This window comes from Dipteris shenzhenensis, chromosome 1 (assembly GCF_047967505.1).
Source record: "Dipteris shenzhenensis isolate YYH24624 ecotype China chromosome 1, Dip_SZ_1.0, whole genome shotgun sequence".
NCBI lineage: Eukaryota > Viridiplantae > Streptophyta > Polypodiopsida > Gleicheniales > Dipteridaceae > Dipteris > Dipteris shenzhenensis.
The window spans coordinates 13,626,238-13,652,482 of NC_141596.1; the positions used below are offsets into that span (position 1 = coordinate 13,626,238).

General features: G+C 42.6%; 1 protein-coding gene across 2 annotated transcripts in view; it reads left to right on the plus strand.

Moving 5' to 3' along the window:
- LOC147905418 (receptor-like serine/threonine-protein kinase At1g78530) overlaps window positions 1-26,014 on the plus strand; it is a 47,447-nt gene extending 21,433 nt beyond the window's left edge. Inside the window, exons 10-14 of one of the 2 annotated variants that reach the window (XM_087380795.1) lie at window positions 18,848-18,988; window positions 24,606-24,938; window positions 25,148-25,402; window positions 25,554-25,684; window positions 25,778-26,014. In XM_087380795.1, the coding sequence (XP_087236921.1) occupies window positions 18,848-18,988; window positions 24,606-24,938; window positions 25,148-25,402; window positions 25,554-25,684; window positions 25,778-25,987 (1,070 nt within the window). In that variant the 3' untranslated portion in view covers window positions 25,988-26,014. The remainder of the gene's footprint in view (window positions 1-18,847; window positions 18,989-24,605; window positions 24,939-25,147; window positions 25,403-25,553; window positions 25,685-25,777) is intronic. The other variant, XM_087380801.1, reaches the window with a different exon arrangement.
- The last annotated feature ends 231 nt before the right edge of the window (window positions 26,015-26,245 follow it).

Here is a 26,245-nt window from a genome sequence, read left to right on the forward strand (position 1 = left end):
AACGACGTGACGTGACCTTAGAAATAAGGTGACAGTTGGTATCATCACGCACGTTGACGAACTTGAAGGTTGGCTGGCCGACGAGCAGTAACGGGCTAATGGCGCATGCAAGCGCTCACAAGCTGGATGTTTGGCATCGCGGGAGCTATGTGATTGGCCCAAGGATCAGCCTTGGCCCGTCGCGTGGGCAGGGATTCATCTGAAGGTCGCGTGAGCTCGTGAAGGACCTGGTATGCACGTCGTCCGGGGCTTTGGCCAAAACTGTCGATGCACAGGTTGGTGGCTTGGAAGAGCGTAGCGGGAGTGCTGGTGGCGAATCACCCGAGGGTGACGACGAGAAGGCTGCCGACGAGGTCCGTGAGGAGCGGCGCTCACGTGGAGGGTTCTGAAGTGATGCAAGTGATTCGACGAAGATAGTCCGTGGGCTGGGAGATATTCGTCGACAGGAACGGATAGTTTAGGGCGACTGCAGCAAGGTGTTTCGTGGGTCTAACGGAGAATTTGATCGACGCTCATTGTCACATTTCTGCGTCTGTGATAAACAGTCCGTAGGTTGGCGTGGACAGCACAATCTGAAGGATACGCGACACCAGAGAAGTCTTTTTACTCATGAGCAGGCAGTACGCAGAGGCTGCAGGATCCAGAGATACCGATTGGACGCAGAGGCGCAGGACTTAACCAGGGAGCTTTCTTTGATCTCCCTTAGCTTTGTGTTGTTTTTTTTTTTTTCTTCCTTAATTAGCTGGGTGACGCGCTACTTCCATAGAAAGGACAGCATGCATGAGGTTTCAGCGTGGCAGTAAGGACGGGTTATGCCTGTGTGGTTCAGTTTGAGTTAATCTGCAGGAATCTCCCTAGTATAGGGAAAAGCGGGATTTGGATATATGCCTGTGTCAAATGCGTAGTTAGTGTGCATGTCAAATTGCAGGTATTCCCTAGTATAGGGAATTGTGTTCAGAGTGTTAGTACACTGAATTGTGTCAGCCTGTGATTACAGTGTTCTAGGGGTGTTGAAAAAAAAAAAAAAAAAAAAAAACCCCAAGACAAAACACCTATTGAATTAAATGGAAGCAGAAGAAGGGGCTTCCAGGAGGGACCCTGGTGAATCAGGAGTCCGGCCGACCCAGCAGGGATCGCGCCCAGTAGCTCATACTTTATCTGGCAGGATTGCATTGTTGGAGGATGCCTTGCAGCAGTTGTTAGCGCAGCAATTACAAGCCAATGCAGGGCAGTCCGAGCTTAGGAGAGTGATACATAGTATGTCTGCCAGACCTTCTCGAGAGGAAAAGGGAAAGGCCCCAATGGAACCGGAGTCTAGCGTTCATTCGAGCCTAGGAAGGCTAAAGTGCCGAATATTGCAAATTACAGACCGGAGAAGTATTCTGGTCGGATGAACGACCGTAGCTCCGATGTCATTGAGACCTGGTTACACAAATGGGACGAGGCGCTCGCCATTTGTGAGATCAGAAATGACATCAAAAAGATCCGCGAGGCCACCCATATGTTTAGTGAGGCAGCGGATCGGTGGTGGATTAAGCAACAAAAAGATGGCATAGCATCCACTACCTGGGAGGGGTTTAAGAGAGAGTTCAGGAAACACTTCTTACCTCCTGACGAAGCATCCCGAGCTTGGGACCAATATAGGAACCTTCGTCAGAGAAATTTATCAGTGGCAGAATACACTGATAAGTTTCGAGAGAGTGTAATGAAGGTTGACGAACCCCTGCCTCAATCAATCCAAGTGAAAGATTTCATATTTGGATTGAATGACCGAATAAAAATGGAAGTTCGGGCTAAGTACGCGAACACGCTAGATGATGCAATAGCTATAGCCCTGAACTACGAGGATGCCAAGGGCAGCAAGCCAAGTGGGTTTGCACAGGTCGGAACCCAGTATGGGTATCCAAAAAAATCTGGGTTTAAGAAGAAGTGGGCTAGCAGAGGGAGTGGTTCGCAGCCGAGTGGTCAAGCCAAGCAGGCGAGACTGGCTGAAACTCCTAAACCAAGTACCACCATTGGAGTGAAGAGGAAAGTAACTCCAATGGCAGCCCGGGCTTGGTCTAAATCTCCCTTGAATCCAGAACAGCGGGAAAAAGCGAGGAGAGAAGGCTTATGCTTTGGTTGCCTTCAACCTCATCAGTGGAGAGATTGTCCACGTAATAAAGATGGTGATCTCAGAGTGCGACGTGGAGATGCAGGGAAGTCCCAGAGCGGAAGAAATGCAGATTCAGCTAGCGGGATCTTCTCAGAGGTTAGTACCTTGTTTGTTCTGTGTGTCTGTTACTAAGTTAGTGACGAGTGCACCTGATAACATCCTATCTAAGCCCGCAACAACGGGGTATACAGCCTTCAATGATACGGAGTTAATTAAAATGAAAGAGCAAGTGGCCAGTCATGATGTCATTGTGTTGTTTGACTCAGCGTCAACCCACAATGTGATTAACTCCAAGCTCGTGAAGAGGCTGAAACTAAAGACCAGTCCATCTGACTATGCGTACACAGTCAGGATGGCAGATGGAAGTTCAACTGAAGTATGGGACCAAAGGGTACCCAGTTAGAGCTTCGGATTCAGGACTATGCTGAGAAGCTTGATTTTGAAATAACCAAGCTTGCTCATGCGGATATAGCCCTGGGAATGGCGTGGCATTCTAGGAATATCAATTCAAGATGAATGATGTGCTTTATGTCTTGCGAGGTGAAAGAGATATACCTCAGGGACCGTTGGTCTCCGTGATGGAAATCAGAAAGGCTCAAGTAGAGTTTTTGTACCTTTGCACAGCATCGGTAGAGTCGATGGATGATTCTTCGACTAGCACTGATGTTACGCAAAGTGGTGAGATGGCCAAGCTGGCTAATCTTATAACAGAGGAGTTCTCTGAATGTTTTAGGGATGAACTACCTTATGGGTTACCTCCAGAGCGGAAAGTTCAGCATAAGATTGAACTGATCCCGGGGGGCAGAACCTGTAAATAGACCTCCCTATAGAATGAGTTTTACTGAAGAAGCGGAGGTGCGTAGACAATTGGAAGAATACCTCAAGTTGGGGCAGATTCAACCAAGTTTCTCACCTTTTGCTTCACCAGTGATATTAAAGAGGAAAAAGGATGATACGTTTCGCCTCTGTATAGATTACAGAGCATTAAATAATATCACTGTTAAACACAGGTATCCGATGGCTCGGATTGATGATTTGCTAGATGCATTACATGGAGCCGTGATTTTCAGCAAGATAGATCTTAAGTGCGGCTATCATCAGATCCGGATTAGAGCTGAGGATGTGCATAAAACCGCTTTTAGAAGCAGGTTTGGTCATTATGAGTTTTTGGTAATGCCCTTCGGACTTACCAATGCTCCAGCGACCTTCGTCATGCTTATGAACGATTTACTACGTCCGTATATCGGAAAGTTCGTAGTACATTTTATTGACGATATCCTAATATTCAGTAAAAGTGTTACTGAGCATCGTGAACACTTAAGGATAGTGTTCAGTACTTTGACGAAAGCCAGTCTTTACGTGAATAAAAAGAAAACTATACTGTGTATGGTTAGGCTTGAGTATTTAGGGTTCATAATTACTCCACAGGGGGTAGAAATGGATCCGAAGAAAGTGGCTGCGATACTAACTTGGCCAATCCCTCAGAGTCTGACCGCGTTGCGATCATTCTTGGGATTTGTTCAGTTTTATAGAAGACATATCAAAGGATATTCCAGAATAGTATCGCCATTAACTGATCTGACCTCAGATAAAGTACCTTTTATTTGGGGACAGAATCAACAGGAAAGTTTTAACACCATAAAACAAGCTGTGGTCTCAGGACCCGTGTTAAAAATAGTTGATCCCCAGAAACCGTTGTTCCTAGAAACCGATGCAAGTGGCATTGCGGTAGGAGCAGTCCTCCTTCAAGAGCGAAGGCCAGTAGCCTTTGAAAGCAAGAAGCTTTCTCCCTCTCAAAGGAATTGGCCAACTCATGAATTGGAGTTGTATGTTGTTATCCATGCTTTGAAAACATGGAGGCATTATCTGTATGCTTCAGAGTTTTATGTGGATGTGGATCATGATACTCTGAAACATTTTTGTAAACAGCCTGACTTGAGGGGCCGCCAAGCTAGGTGGGCAGAGCTCATGCAGGAGTTTAATCTAACGATTCGGTACCGAAGAGGAAAAGACAATAAGGTTGCTGATGCGTTGTCTCGCATTATGCACAACCTGAGTTTCACGGTATTAGAGAGTGCTCTAATGACTGAGATAAGAGAAACTCAAAAGGTGGACGAGTTTGTCCAGAGCTTATGGCCTAAGGCTCATGTGTTAAAACCCGGGGAAAGTCAAAAGGATGACCTGGCATCCAGAAAAGGCCAAACTTATGCGAGATATACCATAAGGGATGGTATGCTAGTTAGAAATGGCAAGGTTGTACTACCTGGTCAGAATGATCTCAGGCAGAGAGTCATTCGACAATGCCATGATAGCCCGTGTGCGGGACATCCAGGTGTCGAGAAGACCTATGATCTCGTGAAACAAGATTTCTTTTGGCCAAAGATGAAAAAGCATATTCATGAATATGTGACACGGTGTTTCTCGTGTCAGGTAAGTAAGGCCGAGCGGGTGAAGCCACCCGGACTTTTACAGCCCTTGGAAATACCACTAAGTAAGTGGGAGAGCATTTCCATGGATTTTATTGTAGGGCTACCTGCAACACAAGGAGGATATAATTCTATCCTTGTAGTGGTTGATCGTCTAACCAAGATGGCTCACTTCATTCCGACTAGAGAGTCTGTTAGTGCCCCGCAAGTGGCGGATTTGTTCATTAGACATATATTTCGTCTGCATGGATTGCCTAAATCCATAGTGTCAGACAGAGATGTCAGATTTACCGGTCATTTTTGGACAGCGGTATTTGAGACACTAAGGACGGAGTTGGGGATGAGTAGTGGGGATCATCCTGAGACGGATGGTCAGACGGAGAGAGTCAACCAGACTTTAGAGGATATGCTGAGGGCATATGTGTCATTGAGGCAACATACATGGGACAATGGTTGCCATTGTTGGAGTTTGCCTACAATGATAGGAAGCATTCATCTACTGGGTTCAGTCCGTTTGAGCTGAACTATGGTTATAGACCAGCCAATCCGACTATAGTTGGAGTACCTCAGAAAGTGCCTAGTGCCGCGAACTTTGTAGTTCAGATGCGGGAGATGCTAGCACTTGCGAGAGCTAATATCCGTCAGGCTATGGATAGAGCCAAGGTGTATGCGGATGAAAATCGGTCTATAAGAGTATTTGAAGAAGGAGAAAAAGTTTTTCTCAGAATTCCTTCGCACTCGAAGTCGTTGACTTCAGGAGAGTGTGCTAAATTATCACCTCGATATTGTGGGCCGTGGTTAATTCTAAAGAGAATAGGCAGTGTAGCCTATAAATTAGAATTGCCACAGGGGTGTAAGGTGCACCCGGTTTTTCATGTTTCACGTTTAAAGAAATTTTTACATACTGGTGACTCACTAATCGAAGGTGTGGTTTTGTTTCAGGAGATAGAGGATATTGCAAGACGCAAACCAACAAGAATCTTGGACCGAGGAACAATGCAAATACGAAATCGGAAGATACCCACGGTGTTGGTTGCATGGCATGGTCAGCCTCTATCCGAAGCTACCTGGGAATCCGTATATCAGTTGCGGAGAGTGTTCCCAGACTTTATGATCGAGGACGCTGATGTCTGAAGAGGGAAGGAATGTTACGCTCTAGCCGAGGTAGCATGACCTCGGAAGAATCAGTCGACATTTCCCTTAAAGGATCTATCTCTGTAAAATATATGTTTGCGCTTCATGTAAATGATCGGGAGGGATTTAATGTCAAGGTCCTAGGTGAGGGTTGATAGCACCAGACTAGGTGGATCTAAGGCTAAGGGCCTAATGCAAAGAATGTGCCTAGGGGCAAAGGATTTAATGCATCCCAAGAGAGGGGTGAAATGTTGCATTAGGAAGGCCCTATATGGATGACATGTGGCATCTAGATCCATCTAGGGAGATGGGGCTTGTTGAAGCTTGAGAGAGAAGAGAGAGTGGTTTTTCACGTATGTTCTGATTGGTAATTCTCTGTTTTGCTTGAAAGCTTCAACAAGGTTGGCTGGGTGGATGAACTCCGGTGCTGCTCCCGTGATCTGTAGTAGGAATAGTTGTATGTTGTGTGACAAATGGCTTCTACTCGATCTCCAACACATCATCTAGATAATCCATGCACAAGAGATCAGGGTTTATATTCTCTTCCTATACAACAATGCATGGTTTGATTCAAGCAATCTACGTGAACTTTCAAATCCACGGGTTCTTCATCAAAGGGTTTATGCACATCTATTTTACAAATAGCAATGGCCTTATTGCCTTGAAAAACCTCACATTTGTTAAAATCTACATCTAGAACATACGCGCTAATATAGAAATTGAAACAAGCCCCCACCCCCCTTGAGAAGAAAGGCAAGATAGTTGTTTCTTACATCAACCATGTGCATATTTCCTCCGTCAATTTGAAGAATTCCCTTGCTACATGGTTATCTATCTATGAGAATTTACCCACAACATCCTTGTCCTTGTCCTAGTAACATAGGTTTTTGCATGCTTTAGAGTGACTTCTTTGGTGGAATATGTGCTCATACTAAAGTCAAACGTCCAAAAGGCTTGGCATTCCTCTATGGGACATAGGTCAAGCAACTTGCACTCAAGATTCAACTACATATTGACACACTAAGCTTAAATGTCATGCCACTTGTTTGTTATGATGCCATTCTTGGACAACGTTGTTGTAATGATTCTAACCATTTGATTTTTTTCCGAAGACATTACATCCAATTTGTTCACAAAAGACAACTTCTAGAGTTAATAGATACATAAGATGCTCTTTCAATAAGCATCGTGTTCATAAAAAGAAAGAAATTATGGTATTTCATTTGGTAATGGGATTTGGCAAAGCACCTATGTATTTGCATTGGCCTTTCTTCCTTACTTATGTGAATAATTTTCAAATGAGCTAGGAGTTGAGCTACTTCTCATCAATTAGGGGACCATGCTTATGCTTTTGATGGTACAAGGCTCAACCTCCTTGTCGGGTTTCCCTGTTACAATCTTAGAAAATCCAAAAGAGTACAAAGTTGCACAACCACGATCGTACTTGATCAAGTTGGAATCCGTTTGTGTCTCAAGTACTCGTTAAAAAACATGACTATGCAAACCTATATAGGCTATTTTGATTTAAGTAAGCTCAATATCCTAGGTCTTACATTGATGAACTTTATGTTCCATTGCTTCATTGCTAGTACTTTTCTAAATTGATCTCACATCTGGATATCACCAAATTTGAATATGAGAAAATGATGCTTCCACAAAAATATGGTCGCCAAGCATGTCTAGTAATGCATTTTGTGTTAACCAATGTCTTGGTAATCTTTTATGCCATCAATGAATGCCACCTTTGGCCCTTCCTCAAGAAACTTCTCTTCATCTCTTTAAATGAAAATTCCGTATTCGATGGTACTTGATTGGAAAAATGACATCTTTAGCATGTCTTTCAATTTCTACATAACCACTTTCTCTTACATTAATTGTGGAAGATTTGATCTGCACGATCTAGAATATTTGAGCCAATGGTTATTTTGACCAGCCAAAGAATTCAAGTTGGCAAGCCCACACAACATCCATGATTTTCACTTTTTAGGTTTGACCACAGTAAAGTTTATGAAATCTATAAGACTGATTGAGCCCCTTAAAAGCAATATAGCTCTTAATTGGCATGTTGATGGAGCTATAACTGAAGTTACGGTTGACACTTCAAATCCTTACTAGAACAACTCTAATAAAAAGCTTCTTACCATTGTACATACCTTCACACATGTACAACGGAAAAAATAGATAAAGACATGCTCTAGTACTAGTCAATCATGAACACTCGACAAGCATGATGGATAGCATTTCTTGGAAATTTCCACTTGGGAACAAGATGATTGCCTCATGGCATTGTTATAATCCATTAATGCCAATTATTGCCAATTCTTTTAATGAGACAGTTCTTCCGGTTTCCATTAGGGTGGCAATATGAACGCCAATTAGCTAATATCACCACAACTGAAGAACTATGTTGAGAGGAGAATAAACGCAAGGGAAAAGCAATACTACATAAATGCTTTTAATGAGATACTTCTTCTGGTTTCCATTAGGGTGGCACATGTGTCATGAACGCCAATTAGCTAGTATCACCACAAAACACATAGTATCCAGTTACAACTAAAAGAAGTAAGTCGAGAGGAGAATGCACGCGAAGGGAAGCAATACTACCTAAATGCTTTTAATGAGATAGTTATTCTAATTTCCATTAGGTTGGCATACGATCGCCAATTAGCTAATATCACCACAAAACACATAGAACTATGTTGAGAAGAGAATGAACGCAAGGTGAACGAAATACTACATGCTAAAAAACACTTTAGACAGCCATAACCCGTGGTTGGAGTTAAAAATATAATTTTTTGTTAGACTACTGACATCAGGCTAGTATCACCACAAAACAAGTAGTATCCAATTACAACTAAAAGAATGAATGCAAGGGGAAAGCGATATTGTATACTTTAAAACACTTCAGACAACTATAATCCATGGTTGTAGATAAAGAAAACACTTTCAGGGAACAATTGCTGAACATTTATGAAGTCGTTCTAGATTGAGAGATGATCTCCACCACTCTGAACTCTCTTCCCGAGTCCTATCTCCGTTTCCACACCTCGCTGAATTTGTCATTGAGGGGGGGCAGCAATCCTCTCTCCTTTCACAAGTTGGTAGGACTTCTGTTGCAGGAGGAACAAACATGCAGAAATATGGCAACCCGGGCTGGCGAGCATGCTATGCTCTCCAAGTTCAAGCCCAAGGGTAAAGGGCAGCACAAGCCACATGCCAATCAGCCCACACATCAGCATAAAGCTGATTCTGGACAACCTTCTTATAAGGCACAGGGTGATACAAACAAGCAGAAAAAGAAGGGCATCTGTCATTATTGCAAGAAGCCAGGTCATTATATTGGAGAGTGCAAGAAGCGCATAGCCAAAGAAAAGAAAAGGGATTCCGGTATGGCTGTATCAGATGCATCAGGTCCACATTGCCATGATGGAGGAGATGTCGCAGCCAACTTGGTTGAAGAGCACTATGCCTTTTTGTCTTGCACTTCAGATTTTTCAGTGGGTAGTTCAGATACTACAGCCACTAATCATGATGACACATATGCTTTTTTGACTTGCAGTTACGATCCTTCAAAGGATGAATGCTCTTTCAGTGTTGATGAAACACTACATACTTGGTATTTTGATAGTGGTGCTTCAAAGCACATCACTTCCAAGAAAAATCTGTTTGTAACTCTGCATTCTTCACCCACCAAGAAGAAGGTAACTTGTGCAAATAATTCTTCTTATTCAGTGTGTGGAGTGGGAGACATTATTCTCACATCCACTGATGGCACAGATTTCATAATTTCAGATGTACTCTATGTGCCAGGTATAAAGAAGTATCCTCACTCAATAGAGGAGGATTTCAGGTTGTTTTTTATGATGACAATTGTGCAGTCAGAGACAAAGAAAATGACTATGCTTTGAGGTTGTCTGGCACTTTGTATCGGGGTCTTTTTCAGCTTGATTTATATGAAAAAATATCCCATCTTGCATTATCAGTTAGCACTCCCACTGCTGCGATGCAGAATGCGGAGCTATGGCATGCCAAGTATGGGCACATGAGCTATGGCAGCTTAATGACACTTCAGAGGCATGATATGGTTGATGCATTACCTCCTTTGGAGTCGCGTCCTCCTCATGCATGTGAAGGTTGCATTCTTGGCAAAATGCATAGGCTTCCCTTCAAGAAGGATGGTGCAGTGAAAGCTACAAGAAAATTGCAGCTTATTCTAAGTGATGTCTGCGGTCCCATGAGGACACCTGCTTTTGGGGGTTATCTCTATTTTGTTACATTCATAGATGACTTTACCGATTACACTTGGGTCTAGGGTCTCAAGGCAAAATCAGAAGTGTTTATGCATTTCAAATACTTTGTGGCTATGGTTGAGAATGAGACAGGACTCAAGGTGCAGACACTTCGCACAGATCGAGGGGGGGAATATATGTCTCATGAATTTGAGACATTTTTGAAAGAAAAAGGCATTATGCATCAGCTTACAGTGAGGCTTATACCTCAACAGAATGGCAAAGCTGAGCGGAAGAATTGCACTGCCATGGAAATGGATAGATGCATGCTCACAAGTAAAAAGTTGCCTCACAGGTTTTGGTTGGAAGGCCTCATGTGTGCCAACTATATTTTAAATCGGGCTCCTACGAAGGCTTTGAAGACAATCACTCCCTATGAGGCATGGCATGGGAGAAAGCCTTCAGTGGACCATTTCAAAGTTTTTGGTTGTGTAGCATATGCCCACGTGCCTGTGGAGTTCAGACACAAGTTGTCAGATAAGGCACTAAAATGCATTTTTGTGGGATATAGTTCACAAAGCAAAGGCTATCGTCTCTACAATCCTGCTACACGCAAGATTTTTGTTAGTAGAGATGTCATATTCTCTGAAAATTCTGCACATACAAATGCTGAATTTCAGATTCCGGCCTCTTCAGATGATGTGTTTGAGGGGATGCTTCCTATAGCATTTGGTTCCCCCGCTGAAACTCAAAATTTACAGCAACCTCCGCCAGCTCCACAAGTACAACTTCAGCCCCCCAGCTGAATTGGTACAACCTCAGGGTGTGGATGAAGTTGTCAGGCAAGAAATTCAAAAGATAAATGCAGCCAAAACAATCCCGCATTGGTTGCTTCAGACTCTCAGGGAGAGTAGGCTTGAAGCTCCATTGCCTGGTTGAACTCGTAGTGTAGTAAGGCACATGGGGGGAGCTCATTCAGTTGAATCAGTTTATGCAGGTACTCTTCTTGATGAGGAGGAGCCATTTGAAGAAGCAAAAAATAATGTGCATTGGATGAATGCCATGCACGATGAGTTGCAGTCCATTCATAAAAATCAGACTTGAGATGTTGTGGATTTACCACCAGGTAAGAATGCCATAGGTACACGGTGGGTTTTCAAAGTCAAAAGAAAGCCAGATGGGTCCATTGATCGGTACAAGGCAAGGCTGGTTGCAAAAGGATATGCTCAGAAAAAAGGCATAGATTATGAGGAGACTTTTGCTCCTACATCCAGGATGACCACCATCAGGTCAGTTGTAAGAAATCCTAGATTTACTATATTTAGAAATGTGCTAAGGAACAGAAAGGAAACTGAAAATAGCAGAGAACAAGGAATATTTGTATTCCATGATAAGTCGATGTCGAGTCTCGCTGTCGATGGTTCAAAATACGCTTAGGAATAAGAAGCACATAATCGTCTTCGATTTCTGGGACATAATCACCTGTAGAAGGAACTGCTTCATCGCCTGGAATGTACGTCTTTAGCCAAGAAATATGAAATGTCGGATGGATTTTACCCCATGATGGTGGTAATTCCAATTTGTAACTTAAAGGTGAATTTTTCTTGATGATCCGGAAAGGTCCATAGTATCTTGGTCGCAACTTAGGAAACACAGAGTTATCGTCTTATAGCGATGTGGGGCTACAAATAATAGCACCATGTCACCAGTGTCAAATTCCAGGTGACGTCTATGTTTGTTGGCAGACCGTTGATACCGCTCTTGCGCTTTTTGCATATGATCCCTGACTTGGAGTAGAATGTCTTGCATTTCGTGAACCAGTTGATTAGCTAGGGCCACTCGATGTTGAAGTATAAAATTCGTTGGTACGATCGGAGTATGTCCATAAGCTGCTTGGAATGGAGTTATGCTAATGGCACTATGGAAAGAGTTATTATAAGCAAACTCAAGGAGTGGTAGATACTCTTCCCAAGCTGCTAGGCGTGACTGAATATAATGTCGAAGCATTTCTTCCAGAACTTGGTTGACTTTTTCAGTCTGGCCATCTGATTCTGGGTGGTAGGTTGAATTGAACAGTAAAGTTGTAACCAAAGATTCGAACAGTGAAATCCAAAAGTGACTGGTAAACTTAGGATCTCTGTCAGATATGATATTCTTGGGCAATCCATGGTGTCGGAAGATGTGTTGTATGAAGAGTTTGGCGATGTCCGGAGCCTGTGGACTTCTTTTGCAAGTAACAAAGTGTGCCATTTTGGACAGTCGATCAACAATTACCATAATCTGAGTGTTACCTCGGGAGGATCGTGGTAGTGTTGTAATGAAATCCATGGAAATACTTTCCCACCTTTCAGTTGGAACTGGAAGAGGCTGAAGAAGTCTTGCTGAAAGTCGTCGGCTTGCTTTCATTTGTTGACAAGATAAGCAAGATGTAACCATTTTGATGACGTCGCTTTTCATCCGAGGCCAGCAGTATGTTGCACTGAGTAACCTATAAGTCTTGTTGATGCCTGGATGGGCAGCATAAGAAACTACATGATGCTCTTTTAACAAAAGACGTCGAACATCCTTGTAATGTGGTACACAGACGCGATCTTGAGAATACAGGTCGTCGTCCGTATAAGAATAGGATGAGAAAATCTTCTGTTCGGAAGTCGAAGGTTGATCTTTTGAAAGAACTTGTATTGCTGTGCCGAAGTCTTTATCATTGAAATACTTCCCTTTAAATGAATTCGGAACATCCACAGATAATGTAGAGATTACCATAGCTGATGCTAGAGTTAACCTGCTGAGAGCCTCTGCAACTACATTGCGTAGTCCTGGAATGTACTCAATGGTCATGTGAAAGTTGGCCAGAAACTCAACCCAGCGTGCTTGTCGAGCGTTCATGATTGGCTGAGTAAAGATATACTTTAAAGAGTGATGGTCTGTCTTGACCACCGAGTCGGCTCCCATGAGATAATGTTTCCAAGAGCGATAAGCATGTACAATGGCAAGAAACTCCTTATCATAAACCGGGTATCGGGTTTGGATATCGGAATGTTTATGGTTGTGAAAAGCAATAACTCTGCCTTCTTGCATCACCATTGCTCCTGTAGTGATGTCGGAAGCGTCGGTCATGACCTCAAATGGAAGGTTGGGTCAGCAATAGCCATAATTGGTGTGGTAGTGAGTGCTTGCTTGAGTTGTTGGAAACTATACTCTGTTTCAGGAAGCCATTGAAAAACTAATGTGCTTTTCAATAATTCGGACATAGGAGCTGCGATTTCGGAAAACTGATAGACCTTTGTATGGTAGAAGTTTGCAAATCCGAGAAAAGAGCGGACATCATGAACATTCTTAGGAGTAGGCCAGTTTCGGATTACCTCGACCTTCTTGGGATCCACAGAGATGCCTTGAGCTGAAATAACATGTCCCAAATATTCGAATTGGGTCTTGAAGAACTCACTCTTCTCAATGTTGATATAGAGAGAATTTGTGCGCAGAACTTCAAAAACTTGGTGAAGATGTTGTTTGTGCTCATGTGGGGATTTGCTGAAAACGAGGATGTCATTGAGGTAAACGATGATGAACTTATCGAGGAAAGGCCTGAAGATGTCGCTCATTAGTGTCATGAATGTGGCTGGGGCATTGCTTAACCCAAAAGGCATGACCAAACATTCATAGTGTCCATACTTTGTTCGAAAAGCTGTCTTGTACTCATCGCCTTCTCGTATGCGAATTTGATGATAACCTGAACGAAGATCAATCTTTGAGAATTGTGTTGCGTGTAGAAGTTGATCGAAGAGGTCATCAATGCGAGGCAATGGATACTTGTTTTCGATAGTGAGCTTGTTGAGGGCTCGGTAGTCGATGCAAAGGCGCATTGACTTATTCTTTTTTTCCACAGTAGTATAGGAGCCCGAAAGGGCTACCACTGGGCCGAATGTGACCTTTGTCGAGTAGTTCGGTCACCTGTCGTTGGATTTCTTCATTTTGAGTGTAAGAAACCCGATAAGGAGGTTTTGACGGTGGATTACTGTCGGGAATAAGTCCGATTGGGTGATCCACTGGTCGTCGAGGTGGTAATTGCTTTGGCAATTCCTGTGAAAAAATATCCAGGTAGGGCTGGAAAAAAGGTTGGTTGAGGTATTCAGGAGGATCCTTTGTTGGTGACTCTACTGCTGTAACCAACAGAAGTGAAGTCTTTACTTGATGTTTATGAACCCACTTCTTTACTTGTAGGGCAGAGGCAACTGGGATTAAAGGAGAGTTCCCAGAACCAGTTAGCTCAATAAGTTTTCCCTGGTGGACAAACTGGATAGTATGGCTGCGAAAACTGATTGATGGATCATAGTCGTAGAGCCACTGTTGTCCAAGTATGAGATCGTACCAAGAAAGAGGCATGATATCGAAGTTCAACTTGTCTGTATAATGTTGGATGCGAAAAGACAAGTTTTTGATTCTGGTGTTGCACAAGAAGGTAGTTCCATTTGCGAGTTCAATCTGATAGTCCATGGAACGAGGACTGGTGGTCAACCGAAGTTTGTCGACCATAGAACTAGCTAGGAAGTTATGAGAGTAGCCACTGTCGATGAGGATAGTGACCGTTGTTCCACAAATCGATCCTTTAACACAAAGTACTTGAGTGGCTAGGGAAGGTTCAGGGTTGCTGGCAAGGCTCATGTGGATGATATTTGCCATTCGAACAGCTTTGCCTTTCTTGTCTTGTGCTGGGGTAGCATCTTCTGTTTGGGAAGTGCTAGGTTCCATATTGGAATTTTGCTTTGGTCGCTTGGGACAATCAAACCATAGATGGTCGCCTGTACAAAGTCCTTTTGTACTGGAGTTATTCTTCTTGTCAGTGGCCGCACTTTATGTTGGGGATGACGGTGATGACTTTGTGAAGAAGAAGAGGCGCGATCCTTGGAGGAGTGCTTTTGTTGGAATCCAACATACGATTTCTGACACTGGTGGGGATCTTGAGACTGTCACTGACCTTGATTACCCGAGGTTTTTCTAAACTTGGGGTTATCTTGAGGGCGAGCACCTTTGGCCATAGTAGAGTTCTGTGTTCTATTAGCACTCTTCTTCCCGTGTTTTGAAAATCAGTAATGCGCTCTGCGTAAGCAATAGCGCCAGCTGTGGTGATGATGTTTGCTTTGAGGACATCAATGCGTAACGAGGGATTTAGGCCTGAGATGAAAGCATGAAGGCGATCATCATCAGTTAAACCATCAATCTCCAGCACCATTGTGGTGAACTGAGAGATGTAGGAAGACAGGGAGTCTGGTTGCTCCAACTATCCAAGTTTTGAACGTGCTTGGAAGTTCGCATTGGCAGGTATGAATTGCTTACGGAGCACGTGTTCAAAACGTTCCCAGGTTAACACACTTTTGCCGTCCTTTAAGCGTCGTTGCCACCATAGGAAAGCTGTATCCTTGAGGAGGGAGGCTGCCAAGGCCATCTTTTTGCCTTCAGTGAGGTCAACAGTATCAAAGTACATGCACAGTTTTGCGAGCCATTGGTCAACTGTTCGGCGATTTCGTTGACCAGTGTAGGCTTTCGGAAGTTTAATGTCAAGTCTTTTAGTTTTGGAAGCTTGGAGTAAACAGTAGAGGGCACGGAGCTCAGTGTTTTCTACCTTTGGTGGGAATGAGTCCACATAGTCGTTTGGTTGCGTCACGTCATCCTCTGTATGTGTGGTACTGCGAGAATCTTGGAGTTGTTGGACTTTCTGGACCAAGTCGGAGATGCTGTCCTGAAGCTTGGAAATTTGAAGTTGAAGTAGTGCTTCGCCTTGTAAGTTGACTTCAAGGGTCTTTTTTAGACTTGAGTCGCTTATCTCCGGAGAGGCTGCACGCGAGCGTTGCGACATATCTGAGATCCCTGTGAGAAAAGCACGAACCCGCGCTCTAGTTTGTACCATTCCTAGAAGAAGATTTGGGCTGCTCCCTGAGGTTGCTCATGTTGGAGGGGGTAGGAGAAGCAGGATGGAACCAGCCGTGGAAATCTGGTAAAGGAGGTCCTGTCTGAGGTAACACTGGTGATGCCGAAATGGGTGTTACTGCTCGTGAGAATACAGGAGTAGGTTGCAGAGTCCACGGATCTGAGAAGGGATAAGGAGCTGCTGTCGGGAGTGGAGGATATCCAGAAGAAGGAGTGCCTTCAGAGTGTAAATACTGTCTTGGGGAAGGTAAAACCTGTGTAGGAGGATACCTGGGAGTTGAAGGAGGTGGAGAGTACCCTGGAGATGCTGAAGCTGAGGGGTAAAAATCTCTCCAAAGATGGACAGCAAACTCGTGAGGAATATCGGGTTTTGGGTATCTACGTGTCTCGTGGAACACAACCTGGACTGTGCTGAGGAAGTAATGTAATTGAGGTGCCTCACGCAGAAGGTATAGGATGTGGTCCAAGTCACTGGAAGGCCACGTGACACAAAAGACCCAGAATGCAAAAGCTCCGAAATGGGCTGGTTGTGCAATTTGAACACGATATTGTGTGGTAGATGATGCCTGAGGTGTCCTTAAAGGGACGGGGGAATTACCAGGGGTTTCCATGCTTTAAGGAGGAGGCTTTCATTTGCTGTAATTTGATAATGAGTGTCAAATAACAATATGAAAGAGAATCCTTAGGAATAGAATGGAAAGAATCCACCTGGCATGGATTAGATCTGCCAATTAGTTGCGTAGCAAGGCTTGAAAATCTCTTGTCTGGAGGTCCATCGATTAAGAGGCGCTTGGTGAGACTTTCAAGGCTGATTGAGGCGTGGCAGAGGTGATAACAGAAGAGGGCAGATTGCGTGGAACGTGGCGCTGTCTTCTGCGTTGAAACTGTGCTATTTGCTGCGTACCATGGAAGAACAGGGCTTGGCCTGTTTGAGTGTGACTGGAAAGGCAGCAAAAAGGCCGCAGTTCAATGGCAAGGGTGGCGAGATGAGCAGCAAGAGGCAGGCTGGTCTGAATCGTGAGAGATGGGCAGCAAGGGCTGCTGGTCACAGGCGGGTATGGTGGCGATGCTCTAGCGAGGGCCGGCTGCCAAGAACGATCCAATAGATTGTAGGATGGAAGCTTGATAAAAGGCGCAGTCTGCTTGCATCTGGCGCTGCTGGTTGCTTGCTTCCAGGGCTGATTTGCGGTAGAAGATGGCGAATTTCTGGCACCTTCGCTGTTTGCAGAAATCGAGGCAGCAAGATGACGACAGAGGCTGCAAAGGGGGTCTGTTCGATCACTAAGTCTTGTAGGCAAGTGCAATAGAGCCGGCTGATGCAGGCCATCGAGAATGAAGCAAGATGGAGGCCTGACGAGGGCACGGCTTGCTGCAGGGATATGGCGCAATCACGTACGGCAGAAAAGGCGAAACGTACTGCAGGAATTTGCGTTTTGATTTGTGCGCCTATTGCTGGGTGGTGGTTGCCAAAAATAAAAACGTGGGTTTGGAGAACCCTTGGGTAGTCTAGGGTTAGGTCTTGGGTATAGGGCTGGTTTTCCTTTTTAGCCATTTTAGGTACCCTTTTGTAGGGTGCTTGGTGCCAAAAGGTGTGCCTATTCTAAGGGGTGTGACCCTTGGAATAGGTGTACCTTTTCATGAAGGGGTGTGACCCTGTTTTAAAAAGGGTGTCTCCACACGAAAAGGTGTGTCCTTTTTTCCACGATGGGGTGTGTCCCTTGGGTGAGGAGTCAAAACTCTTCATCAAAAGGTGTGTCCAATGGTGGAAAAGGTGCGTCCCTTGGTTTTGGGACAGCCCAAGCACATTAAAAGACACGATTGTTGTCGTGTCCATTCACATCAACTTGTGATGTGGGGGAGATGGAGAGGCCACTGATGACTTTAGGTGGGGTTGGCGCTAAAAATTTTTACGCTCATTCTCTCCATCTCTTCCATGCACAATGTGCGCGGATATCCTTCTAGCGGAAAGAGATGTATCAGATAGGCGCTAGAAGGTGGGGGGGCATTTCCTACAGGCAGGAGCGAAATTTGCTCTGATACCACTGTAAGAAATCCTAGATTTACTATATTTAGAAATGTGCTAAGGAACAGAAAGGAGACTTAAAATAGCAGAGAACAAGGAATATTTGTATTGCTTGAGTGTCTGTAGTATGTCATCCATACAGTTGGGCCTTTCTTATATAGAGAGTGAAGAGTCACACATGAAAAGGTGTGTACTCCAAAGTGTATGTGCATGAAGAGGTGTGTATCCCTTGATGAGAGGGTACATTACAATAGGAGTGTCTCTTCCATAGAATGTCTCTTGTGAAGGGTTGTGCCTCATAGGAAGTGTCCTGTCGAAAGGGCATACCCTTCCACAAGTGTCCATTCATCAAACCATCCATAAGTCTAAGATATAGAGAAAGGAATATGTCACAGATCGTGACATCAGTTATAGCCATGGGTGCAAATTTTGAATGGAATGTTCATCAGTTGGACATTAAAACAACTTTCCTTAATGGAGACTTGTTGGAATAGGTTTATGTCAAACAACCTCCAGGCTTTGAAATTTCAGGAAATGCACTTGCAAGCTAAATAAAGCTTTGTATGGCTGAAACAAGCCCCATGTGCATGGTATGCCAAAATTGATGCCTTTCTGACCAGCAAGGGGTTGCATAATAGTCCAACTGAGAGCACCCTCTACATCAAGAAGGATGGGGGGGATATTTTGGTCATCATTCTTTATGTACATGACATGCTGCTCACCGGATTAAATGAGGAAGTAATTGCGGATTTCAAGGCCCAATTGAAAGCTACATTTGATATGTCAAACTTGGGCTTGTTACATTTCTTTTTGGGGATCCAGTTTATTCAAGAGAAACGTGGCATCAAAAAGATAGAAAATAGACAAAAGGAAAGATGCTTCATTGTAATTTTTATTATTAATATCAATAGTAGTAGTTCAATTAAATGACTATTTGCATTGATTTGGGATGCAGGTGCCTCACGTAGGTTGAGTACAATTGCAATTGTTGGGATTTGCGTTGCTTCTTTTCTTTTTTTCAAAGGTTTATGCATCTTGTATCTATTAAGGAGATGGGCGAAGATCGGTGCACATAGAGAGATAAATCTTGGAAGTGGTATGCAGAGTGAGACCTAAACTTGAAATATGCTCCATTTTTATTTGTCATTTTAACTTTCATAGAGGCAACCCGTAAAGGCATTATGTTTTTTAGATTGGTAATTGCATTGATTACAGGAGAACCAAAACAATATATTATGTATTAGCTAGTTCTTGCTATGTGTGATGGTTCACTCTTTGAGCTAATTGTACTCTAATTTTCTTTTAGAGAACGCATTTAGTATTCTAATGGATTTGTTTTGCATGCGTGATATGTGCGCATGCACGGACGCACATTACATACATATGCATAAGCACAATGCACTTGCGCTTGCGAATGCCCGCGTGCATCTAGATAGACACACATTATATGTCTGTGTGTGCATGCACGTGCGTGTGTATGTGTGCATGCACACACATATCATGGGTATACTAATTGTTAGAGGCAGTGGTATGGAATGCGGATGGAAGAACGGCTCTTAAGGTTTAGTTGCGTTAGAGGTGTACCATTTGTATTGTATATTTTTAAAAGTAGAAATAGGACAAACTGGACATGAAAATACTAGCATGCTCATAAACATTAAAGCATATGACCACTTATAAGATAAAGGCTTTATAAACACCATGGATGATATAATATCATCAAAGAATGAAGGTTACAGTACTCACATGACATAAGTTACAAGAACGTGTTGGATGAGGTTACTTTGGAGGAGGGTGATACAACGAGCATCTACGAGAGCCCTTAACCAAATTTGGCAGATTACTTACAAAGTGTAAACATATGAATATTCAAAAGACTCTCAATGAGAATAGAATCTTCACAAGAGTGTCAGAACCTAGAGCTATTCACATTTTGTTCTTTATAAGTTTGCAGTGACTACTAGTCACAAACCCTATAGGAGAAGCTACTTTCTTCATAAAAAAAAGAAGCCTTGGTAGAGGGAGGCCTTAATCAATAAGCGGCATTCTTGAAAGCCTCAAATAAAATACAATAGCTAGGAGAGTTTCCAAGAGCAAGTCTCAAACCCGTACAATGCATCTTTTATGCATGTTTGAAGTAACTCAAACCTAACACGGTGGAGAAAGCAAAACATCAAGAGTGTGTATCAGGTTAGACCACTAAGGGAGGCTGTCTACAATATCAAGCAAAGTAGTCTTTAAATTAAAATCCACATTCTAATATATGAGCAAAAGAAAGCAACTAGTAAGGTTTGCTTGTGGATGGAAAAGACACAATGGCTTCTCACCCGCGGAACCATTCTTGTAGTCTTCCATCAATTAGAAAAGCAAAAGTCATTGCGCCTTTATCAATCTAGCCTTTTGCTGTCAGCACCAAATTCCCCAAGAAAACTTAAATAATAACTTGGTGTGTTGTTGACATCTTCCTCATATTTTTAATAGTTATGGTGCTTGTGTGTAGGTTTTAGAACATGTCTAGAGATCATGAAAGATGACTAAGAGTCCCAAATGGATTGAGTATTCAAGGATAGAGGTGTCTAGATCTAAAGGCATCCATTACCAACAAAGGGGAGACTAAATACCTTGAATGAAGAAGGTTGCCCTTATTGTCATTTTGAATGATAGCTTACAAATAGATGAATGTCACCAACTTTAGTTAATCTTATTTTAAGGATCAAATTCTAGTTTAAGCACTTGGCACTTGTTGGAAGATTCAAGCTTCAAACTTGGTGTATTTGGTCTACTTAAAAGGGGCTAACAACCTAATTGAGCAAGTAGAATTAAGAGGGACATGTGAATTTGGTTCAATTGACTTATGAGAGATTCTACTTGCCCAAGGAAAGTACAAATAAATTCATGATATGGGAGGGACCCCCATGCTATGCCTTGAATGATATTCGAAGCTTACTTGCTGACAAATCTCCTTGTAAAAGCATGAAATTTGAAACTCTCAAAGGTCGTGAGTGTAGAACTCTGGAAATCTCGGAGTACATAGCATCTCTTTGATACACATATCATTGTTGGTGTTTAGGAGATATGTCAGGTTGAATTTCTAGAGTGCTTGAGACCTTTGGATATTAGATGTGGCTTCTTGACTACCATTATGTTGGCTACATATTCCCTTGTTACAATTTTGTGCTTTTGGGTTTTCTCCATTTTAGTTGGCTTTGATTGTAATATTGAGATTGTGCAATGAGGGTCTATTCTATTAGGTGTAGTTACGTAAGTTTGCTATGGCCTCCTCTGGTTGAGAGTTAGGCAACCAAGCTTTTTTTCCCTAGCTCTTTTTTAATAGGGGCTATGTGTCGTATTATGATAAGTTGGTTGAAAAAGAAAAAGAACCTGCCAACCCCAAGTGGCTCCCAAGTAAACTAAGACTCTAAGATCTCTAACTCTTGGTATCGAAAGCCCTTTTCTAGGCTAGAGCAAAAGAGAGTCTTTTATGAAGTGCATGACTTGTGATCACTAGATAGGCAAAAAACGAAAGAGAGCATTTGAAAGAGTGCAAAACAATGGCTCAGAGAATGGAAGATCCATGCCAGCCACTATTCGAGATAGCAGAAGATATAATACATGAATAGCACGAATAGCATAGAGATCTAGCCCATGGTAGAGAACCAAATGCAAAGGTGAAAGTTTTCTTGGGAAAGCTTTGGAGAGGAAGGGAAAATTGGTCTGCAAGGAAAGAATTTTGGATATGCAAGAGAAATTTAAGCAACTTGTGGAGAAGTTATAGTGTTCTAAATTCACTGCCCCCATTGTGCCTTTAAATGTGCTCTAGCTGTAATTTTTGCTATTCCACCACATCACTAGAAGCAATAGTAGGTGACCTAGGTAATGGGATGAGAAAAAATCCCTCTCTTAGAAAGACATTTTGTTTGAGACCAGCATTTCGGTGAGCATGTCTGGCTCGTGAAGCACTTTCCGTAACCACATCAAGCTGCATGAAAGGATTCAGTGGCACTATTTTGTGGGTTGTTTTCATCATTGCATGCATGGCATGTTTTACAAACCATATTCAGGCAAAGAATGAGGCAAGTGTTTCCTTTCTCAAGACGGAATTTCAGAATCCAATATGAATGATGGTGACAATATGTCAAGGCATTTGACCAAGATCCAGGATATAAGAGAGTAGCTCTTGAATATTGATGAGATTATCTCTGAAAAAGATTTGATCTCTAGAGCATTGCAGCCGTTGTCGAGTCCTACTCGAGTTTCCACACTTCTCTCACTTTCGTTTTGTCTTTGAGGGGCAATACTTAGCCTCTTGAGTTTGGGGAGCTAGTATATTTGTTGTTGTAGGAGGAACAAACAATGAAAAATAAATCTTCCTTAACACTTTTCTCACTTTGTCTCTGATGGGCAATGCTCAACCTTTTTGGTTTGAGGAGCGAGTAAGTTTGTTGTTGTGGCAGGAACAAACAAGAAAGAATAGGTCACATTGTCTTTGAGGGGCAATGCTCAGCCTCGTCAGTTTGAGGAGCTAGTGGGGTTGTTGTGTCATAGTTGTTGTAGGAGGATCAAACAATGAAGAATAGTTCTCTCTCTTGCCATAGCAATGATGAGGCACTTGTTGTCCATGATAGGTGTCGGTGCAAGCATAAAGGTGGCATATATTCTAAGGGTGCTTAGGACAGCCATGAGATTATGGGTTTGAACCTTATGAGTGACTATCATGAGATTGAAACTGCACTATGTGTTGTATTTTTAGAGGATGAGTTTGGGCATGTTCCTGGATCCATCTAGATATATGCTTAGAACAGCCATCTAACCAGGCTAAGTATGATGTAGGCAAATAAAAAAAGAATGGAAGGTGTCATTATTGTCAAAAGCCAGGTCATTATATCAGTGAATGCAGGAAAAGATTGAAAAAGGAGGAGGAAACTGGAGTGTCAGTCTCAGTTTCTAATGCTTCAGCAAATTATATGGCTGAAGTGTGGTCCTTGCTATTATGTAGTTATGATTCCAATCTTGAGATTAATTCACTCAGTGTGAGTGATACCTCGTATGCAATTTAGTATTTTGACAATGGTGCATTCAATCATGTTGGCTCTAAGAAACATTTATTATTGATTTGCAGCTTGCTTCTATTGGCAAAGCGATCTCCTGTGCCAACAATTCTTCATGTCCTGTAAAGGGACTTGGGAAGATTATGTTGTCATTAGTAATGGAACTGATTGTCGTCTTCTAGATGCCCTTTGTGCTCCAAGAATAAAGAACTTGTTTTTGGTTTCCTCTTTTGGTAGAAAAGGATATGCTCCGTACTTGATGATAATCAATGCATTGTAAGAGAGAGAAAAAGACTATGAGATAGTCACTACAGATCATGGTTTATATCAGTTGGATACACGGATGATGGTTTATATCAGTGTGGAACAATAACTTCTGCTTTGAAAGGTGCAGAATTGTGGCATGCACAATTTGGCCATGTGAACTACGGCAGTGTGCAGTCTCTCTCCCTTTCTGTCCCTCTTTCTCCCTCTGTGCATTTCTTTGCTGAGTGCTCTCGCTCACCCACAGTGTGTGTCCATTCTGCTGCGCACTCTCACATAATGTTGTTTCATTGCCTGCTCATCATGGCTGGAAAGTGCATCAATCGGACATTAAAACAGCCTTTCTGAATGGAAACTTGCATGAGGAAGTCTCTGTGAGTCACCTATTGGCTTCAAGCTGCTTGGTCGGGGGGAAATAAATTATGCAAGCTGCGTTAGGCACTTCATGTGCTCAAACAAGCTCCAGAGGCTTGGTATAAAGAATATGTATCAGGGAAGATCTCACTAAGGATATCTTTCGTGGCTAAAAAGGCCATTTGGCTAGACAATTTAATATTTCTTTTCGTGTAGATGGGAAGATCACACCAAGGATGTGTTCTTGATGTGGCTTTGGTGAGTCTCCTGTTTCAAATAGGGTGTCTTCTACTTCATATAGGAATTTCATTGTATATTTAGTCTGCTCTACTGATGTAGTCTATCTACCAAGAGCAATAATCTACCAAGGTCAATAATCTGCTCTACTGATGTAGTTTATCTACCAAGATCAGGGCTTCATATTAGAGCACTCTAATAAAAAAAAGCCAGGAAAGGTAAGTCTTATCTGACAGAGTCCTGGTGTCATTTCTGTCCTGTTTTCGCCCTGTGGTGTTTTTCTGTAATGTATTCATCTTTTTTTCGCCCCTGGTTGTTCAAGCGTATTCTACAACTGAGCATTGTGGGCGTTAATCCCCCCATGAAGTGTGATTGTGAATTCTAATGGCCACATCTGTCAATCCCTCTCAGTGGTGTTTTTCTGTAATGTATTCATCATCTTTTTTTCGCCCCTGGTTGTTCAAGCGTATTCTACAACTGAGCGTTAGGGGCGTTAATCCCCCCATGAAGTGTGATTGTGAATTATAATGGCCACATCTGTCAATCCCTCTCAATTTTACGTTCAGCATAGCAGAGGTCTCTCCTATGTAGCATTTGGCACTCTCTCTCTGTCTCTCTCTGTCTCTCTCTGTCTCTCTCTCTCTCTCTATCTCTCTCTACATTTGCCTCTCTCTCTCTCTCTCTAACCATATTTTACTGTATCAACTTATTTGAGGGTCCGTTTTGAATGCATGTGTTTATTTCTTTGGGGCACGGGAATCATGTCATCCACTCTAGATTAGGGATTAATTTCTTATGATCTTTCCAAAGGTGGAAAACTGGTGATGTTTCAAGGAGGCGGTTCAGTATCTTCATCTAGAGAATTATTGAGATGCCTCGGGAAACTGGGTCACAACGATATAATTGGGGAAGGTGGCTATGGTGTGATCTATAAGTTGGTGCTGAAAAACTCCAGCACATTCGCAGTAAAGAAGTTAAAGCAGTGTCTGGAGTCTGTACGTGGATTTGAAGCAGAGTTGGAAACTCTTGGTGCTATCAAACATCGAAATCTTGTGAAGTTGCTGGGATATTGTACATCACCAACAGTGAAGCTTCTCATCTATGAATACCTTCCAAATGGAACACTGGAACAATTACTCCATGGTAAGTTTTAGCTAAGATTTAGATTGTGATTCTTTTGTTTCAAAAGGCTGCACTACAGTTTTCTGTATGTAGGATGCAGGGAAATTTAAATTGGAATGTGGTGTCTGGTCTATGTCATGTTTGTAGATCTAATCCTTGCAGCTTGCATTATGGTAAGGGGTCTATGCATTTATGCTAACCTTTTCTTTTCTATGGAGCGTAAACTACAGGTCGAGCATCTGACCAGAACGCTGTTGATTGGCCCACCAGGCACAACATAGCTTTAGGACTTGCTCGGGGTTTGGCATATCTTCACCATGATTGCAATCCACGGATCATCCATCGTGATGTAAGTGCACCTAATGTGCTCCTTGATGGCGATCTACAACCACATCTTGCTGATTTTGGTCTTGCACGGATCCTTGGCCTATATGATACACATGTAACAGCTACTGTGGCTGGGACTTTTGGCTACATTGCACCTGGTATAACTCGAGAAACATGAATTTTCCTAATTAAGCGATATGACTTTAGCGAAGATGGCATATAAACATAGTATTAGATTGTTTCATATAATGCGATCAATTGAGCAAAAGAAATGGATAAGCTGAATACTGATTAGTTGTATTGCATCAGAATATGCTGAGGGTGGGAAAGCCACTGACAAAGTGGACGTCTATAGTTTTGGAGTGATCTTGCTTGAGATTTTAACCAGAAGGAGGCCTTCAGATTCTAGTGATGAAAAAGATATCAACCTGGCTACATGGGTAAATAAGCTCTCACTAATTGACTGCTGCAATCCTGGAAAGCTGTATCTTGTCTTTTGCGAACCTAAATTTTTCATTCTGTGCTGGATCCAGGTGCGTAGATTACAGGAGCAAGGCAAAGAGGCAGATTCCCTTGACAAATATTTGAAAGCTACTGCACCTGAGGGGGAGCTTCAAACAGCGCTCCTTGTGGCATGTCTATGCATATCCAAGAAACCTGAAAACAGACCATCCATGAAGCAGGTGGTTGAATATCTTGAGATGGATGGTTTGCACCATCAAAAAGTAGATGTCGAGGGATAATTGTTAAAATTCATGTAGCTCCAAGTGATTTTTAAAAAAAATAGAGATTTTATTGCATAGTTCAGCAGTGATCGTGCACGTGTACATACATGCGACATTTTTGTGAGGAAAGATTTTTGTTTGTTGAAAATCAGCAAATTGAGCCACTCTTACAATAAAATCTCTCTCTCTCTTGATGGTTTCTCCAAAGCTCATGAACGCTCAGCAATATAGCTTTGAAACAATAACGATTTTGAAGTGCCAAGAAGAGAAGCCTTT